This window comes from Chiloscyllium plagiosum, unplaced genomic scaffold, assembly GCF_037043375.1.
Source record: "Chiloscyllium plagiosum isolate Xiang-an unplaced genomic scaffold, Cpla_swu_hap1 HiC_scaffold_27, whole genome shotgun sequence".
Taxonomy (NCBI): Eukaryota; Metazoa; Chordata; class Chondrichthyes; order Orectolobiformes; family Hemiscylliidae; genus Chiloscyllium; species Chiloscyllium plagiosum.
Window position 1 is genome coordinate 69,923,971 of NW_028270165.1, and position 6,194 is coordinate 69,930,164.

General features: G+C 41.4%; 1 gene segment (V, D, J or C); it reads right to left on the reverse strand.

The window, feature by feature from the left end:
* Window positions 1-934: 934 nt before the first annotated feature.
* LOC122543695 (T cell receptor alpha variable 4-like) lies at window positions 935-1,282 on the reverse strand. The segment is given in 1 exon segment: window positions 935-1,282. A coding segment is annotated over 1 exon segment (348 nt).
* Between the last annotated feature and the right edge of the window lie 4,912 nt (window positions 1,283-6,194).

Below are 6,194 nucleotides of genomic sequence, written 5' to 3' on the forward strand. Positions count from 1 at the left end.
AAAATACATTTTCACTTACTCAAATAGTAGAATGCAATATGGATTTTGTTGCATTTTCTGGTAAGATTTTCTTTTCATTTTACATTGTGCCTTAGCAAATGTATCCATGGTGTCTACACCGGATACATTGCAACACCTGCAGCACTGCTATATTTTGAAAGCGTGTTCGTGATGCATGCCAGAATAACCTGCAGCAGGAAAATTCTATAATTTTTTTAAAGGAAGACATGATGATACAGTTTCTCTGAAAGTCTGAATGGGAATGGCAAGAGAGCAGAGATACATATTAACACAAAGCTTGACAGAAGAGAATGTATTTTGCCAAAAACACAAAACTCAATGACAAGGCAAGTGATGAGGATGGCACAAAGAGTCTGCGAGAAGGACCTAAAGAGTTTAAGTGAGTGGGATTACAGCTTCCACTGGAGGGGACATCTAGGAACGTTTCACCACAGGAAAATGAACAATTGAGTCGATGGGATGATGTCGAACGATTAGCTTTTTCGAATCATTTTTGAGAGAACTGGAATGTATAAGTGTTAATGAAATGTGAATGATGTTAAAAGAAAGGCCATATTACTTTCCTTCACGGTTGATTTATGACTTAAACTGATTTAACATTTAACGTCTATGCATGACACTCGTTACTTTTCAATAGTTTATCATCATTTAATCTTCTCCATCTATTGTTACTTTATTTCCGCTCTTTCTCTCATCTTTTATTTCACTGATGTTAGCATATGTGAATATGCTTGCTTTGTCTCCACCCAGATTTCGAATTCTCTTCACTTCCTGCACTCTTTAGGCCTTCCTCGGCTGTACTATCTCTTTTATTGTTACCACGGACCCCTTAACATCGAATTATACAGCCCTCAAGTAATAGCATTGATACTCAGCAGTGCAGTATAGGTTTTTGTTTAGACTCTCCCTCTGTTTATAACACTGTGCCCCCATTGGCACAGAGATAGATGGCGGTGTCGTTAAGTCTGGTGTCTCTCACACTCAGGGCACTGTGTTTGTTGTCTGTACTGATTGAAGCGGCGATCCTCTCATGTTGACCAGCTTCTCTTTTGGCCATCACCAGATGCTGGGGCGGCTGATTCGGAAACTGTCTGTACCAGTGCACTGTGACAAATGTTTTTGTTGTGGAGGAGTCAATAGAAGCGTTTTCTGCCTCCTTAACAACTTTCCACTGAGCAAGTTGCGTGACTTCATCTTCTCCAGTTTCTGCCGTGTAGATCAGAGAGGAAAGCAGGACAAGAACTCGGTAAATTTGAGACATCATCAAGTTACATGAAGCGTAAGGTTGACAGAGTTTTGTTGGAAAAAAAAAGTTAACAATGAGAAAAACACTCTTTTCGTGTCGAACACAGTGCTGTCTTCTTTCGAAGTTGTGAAATAAGTTATGTCTTTCGCACACAGAGCTGCTGACAATGCGTGTTATGTCACTCCCCCTCTCATTTAATATGTCACAGATCCACTCTGCCCTCTAGTGGTTATAATCGTAAATTGCTACGTAAGTTTTCTCACCACAATTGAGTTCACACGATCGTGGCGAATGAAAACAAAAATATCCTCCTCCCCCTCCCCACGCCGAACCAAAAAATCGTTGCCTGATTTGCTCTGCACATTTTATTTCAAATGCAGAATTCAACGATTTCAGGGCATTTTCTTCACGCATTGCAACTGAAACTGTACTCCACACTTTAAGCAGCCTCACTGAATCAAGCAAATGGAATTTGATTTAGACAAGTGTGACGTCTTGCATGTTGGAAAGTCAATTCAAAGCAAGAACTTCATGCTATATGGTAGGGCCTTAAGGAGTGTAGTGCAACAGACAGACCTTGGTGTTCAGGTGCATGGTTCTTTGAAAGTCACAGTTAGACAGGACAGTGAAAAAGGTTTTGGCACACTAGTCTTCATCAGTCAGGGAACTGAGTATAGAAATTGGGAATAATGTTACAATTGTACAGGACGTTGGTGAGGCTGCACTTGGGGTATTGTGCTCAGTCTGGTCACCTTGCTGTATGAAAGATTTATTAAAATGGAAAGAGTGCAGAAGAAATTTACAAGTATATTGCCTGGACTAATTGGTCTGATTTGCAAGGAGAGGTTGGACAAACTATGACGTTTATCTTTCGAGTGTAGGACATTGAGTAGAGCAGGGATGGGGAGTGTGGAACGTATGGAGGTGTACAAGACCATGAGAGGCATGGAAAATGTGAATTCAATCAGTCTTTTTCCCAGAGTTGGGGAATGAAGAGCTCGAGGGCATCAGTTGAAGGGGAAAGAAGAAAAGGAACCTAAGGGCCAATTTTTTTAACACAGAGTGTAGTACTCATGTGGAATAAACGGCAAGCGGAGGTGGTTGAGGCGTCAACGTTAGCAGCACTTAAAAGACATTCAGACAAATACATGGATAGGAAAGGATTAGGAAAGTATGGGTCAAGTGTAGGGAAATGGTATTAGGGTTGACGGATGGCTTCTGGCATTTGAGACAAAGAGGCTGTTCCATATTGTAGGACTCTATGACTCCATCCATTTAATCAGAGACGAGGGATAACTTATCTGTCAGAGCATTGTGAGACTTAGGGATGTCCTTCCTCAAAAGGCAGTGGTCTTTATCGAGACATGTCTCCAACTGATTCTGAATGTCTTCACCGTAACTGAGGGATGTAAACTTTCAAAATACTTTTCGTGCAGCAGGATAATATGTTCTGGCGCTGGAGCATCGTTCAAAATCCAACGTTTTGAAACGTAGTCAGTGTATTTATGAAATTGGGAATCTAATTTAATTGTTAGGGATAATGATGCAAATACAGATCTAGAGCTAAATCTCCCATGGCAGAAGAAACATCAGTAATTACATTTGTCAGTACAGTTTGATGATTGGAATGCCTGGATAACAGCAAGACCTGCAGTTCTTGGAGGTATCGCAAAAGTTAAAGAATTTATCAAAGTTCACAAAATTCTGGACTTACCTGTGCTTTAGTCTCAAAATAGCAGACAGCCAGGCCCAGGCTTCTATACTTAACATAAATTTCTATTTATTCCAAATACATATATTCCAGATGCAGATTAACAATTATGAACTCATCATATATAACTCAATCGGTTGCAACTCTTACTGTCTTGAACAACTACTACCCTGTATTCCTTGAATGCAGAGAAACCAAGCATACAAAGCATTTGTGTTACAGGTGACAGGGAAAACTGGGCTGGCATTTTAATGTCTCCTGTTCACAGTGTTCGCTGTGTTGATACTTCTGGTTGGAGGACTTGCTGCTTCTTAGTCTGTCTTTTCTAGGCACATTCATTTGCTGAAGGTGGCACACAATGATTCACACTGATCAACTCTGTCATTCCCACACTGTCTGAGTGTGTGAGCAGATGATGTTGTCCGTTTGAACAATGCAGGACGTTGCTTCCATTCCTCTAACATAATCCCCAAAGACGCTTTACACTCTGCCTGTGCAATGGCATATAGCCGCCAGCAGGGGGTAGCATTTTATCACTTTCAGCACAGGAGCAGGGACAGAAGCTTTGTCCAATCCTGTCTGCCGGGGAGGAGGTGGTGTGACCTGCCTTCTTCAATGTTTGCATTGCTTGCTGAGTTGGGGCACCCACATTGTTGTTAGCAAGAGTGTTCAAGGGTCTTGACCAAGTATTCAAGAAAGCATGTGACTTAGGGCTAAGTAACGACCGATTATGGCCTGAAGTGTTCCTATCCCACGTGTTTGTCTTTCCAGGTGGTGAGGGCATGGGAATGTTCTTTTGCAGGACACTTGGCGAATTACTGTAGTGCATACTGGGGCCACACTTCTACAACTGTGCATTAGTGATAAGGCAGTGAATATTGGACCTGATGGCTTCGGTGGAAATCCAACATGTTTTAGTGCTTTTCTGCATTTCATCTATGTAAGCAACTTATACAGTTCATATTTATGATTCTTCTGAGATTCCACACATCGCTTTTGCCATTTAATCAGTCTTTTGGTCAATCGTTTATTGAATTCAAAATTGCTTTCAATCATTTGGCTTCTCACTTTTTTGCAGCCTTGCAAGCCATACAGTATACATGTCTTCAATCTTTTGCTAGTCATATCTGATTTATTTTTCCAGCTGCACATCGCTGTTTCTGAGGAACAAATAATACTTACAGACCATATAATACCTCTTCAATCACTTGAAAATTCAAAGTTTGTGCGAAGATTTGTAGCTCGGGTGCTCGTTGTTGTGGTTCTGTTCGCCAAGCTGGAAGTTTTTGTTGCAAACGTTTCGTCCCCTGGCTAGGCGACATCATCAGTGCTTGGGAGCCTCCTGCGAAGCGCTTCTTAGATGTTTCCTCCGGTGTTTATAGTGGTCTGTCCCTGCCGCTTCCGGTTGTCAGTTTCAGCAGTCCGCTGTAGTGGTTGGTATATTGTGTCCAGGTCGACGTGTTTGTTGATGGAGTTTGTGGATGAATGCCATGCCTCTAGGAATTCCCTGGCTGTTCTCTGTCTGGCATGCGCTATGATAGTAGTTCCTACAACAAAAACTTCCAGCTCGGCGAACAGAACCACAACAACTTGCAAATTATTTTGTGTATTTTGGCAATCCATCATAAACAAGTTGCCACTCCAATTTTCATAGTTTCCATTTCTCAGGTTTGAGACTCTATTTCCAGTATGAATGATATCACTTTGAATCTTCATTAAAAATTGCACGACATTATGAACTCTATTCAACAGGACGTCTGATGAGCAAGGTTACTGCGGCCGGAAGCGCCACCTGAAATAATGAACTTATGATGGCACTAATACACTTAACATGGAGTTACACAAGATTAACAATGATTAAAGCGTGTTGGGAAATCGAAGTAAGCCTTGACTAAAGTGACAGTGCTAATCCACATGATGCAGAATCTATAAACGCTGCAGCTGCCCATAGCCGGTTTGCAAACAAACCTGACAGCTGCAGACACTGCAATACACAACTGAAGTTGGATTTGGATAGGATAATGGAATGTCACCCTCGGGACAATTGGGAGAAGTGAGTCTTTCGCGAAACAGAGAGGCACCTCGCACCCTTATTTGGATGGAGGTTACGTGCACCCAACAACTACCGTATTGGACGCCTAAGGGCTATCCTGCCAACAACGTGAAAACAAGTGCCTGGTCCTGACCAATCAGGCTAATCGAACCTGATCAATCCGTTGGCAGATCCTCAAAATCCGCCCAAAAGGGCGCGAAGCCTCGGAAGGAGAGCAGTCACCACAAAACCCCACTCAGGATGGTAACTCGAGAATAACCACCGAAAGGGAATGCACCTTTAAGACCATCTGAAGAAAAGGAAATCATCACCACATTGAGCCTGGCCAACTTTGAGTGTGGTGGTATGCGAACATACAAAGTTAAATTAAAGCAGAAGATAGGTCGTTGTGTTATTTCATTTGCTTGTAGTTCTCATGTTAATTTTGTCCAATAAACGAATATCATTTTCTATAAGGGACGACTCACAGTTATTTTGCTGTATAGAAGAACTCAAACACACTGTGTGGCAGGTACAACCTTATTATTTTTTCTCTGATTTCAACCAATGCTATTCCTAAAACAAGCTGATTGTAATTGGTGCTTCAACGTTTTGCTTCAGAAAGGTTCAGAGCGAACTCCAGAAATTCATCTCCCATAGATTTCGGCAATGGATTTACAGCTAGGATGGGTAATTGAATCCCTTGCCACAGTCCTCACATATTCATGGTTCCTCCTTGACAACATCATCTTTGTGTCTGTCTAGGAGGTGATCAATAGAATTCATGACCACGCACAGGTTGACCATCGTATCTCCCTGCTGTGAATATTTGTCAAACTTCCCGATGTGTTAAAATTCCTTTCTCAGGAAGGCTGCGTTCACATTCATAATATGAAACATAATTGTGAATGCTGGAGATCTGAAACACATAGACGGTTGTGTTTGTGATTTGTTCCTGACTTAAAGTAAAGTGGCAGCTTTAACTTTCCAGTTTGAAAATGACACTTGACAATTCTCCAACATATGAACCTGTTTGTATTACCTTCCTGCTTTATGTGCAAAAGCACATCTGAAAGTAATTGCTTAAAATCTGTAGTAAAATTGCAGGTGGAAGTGTAAGTGAAATGGATCTGTGAAGTTTCTTCATAATGATAATTGTTTGAATACTAGGTGAAGAAGGACTG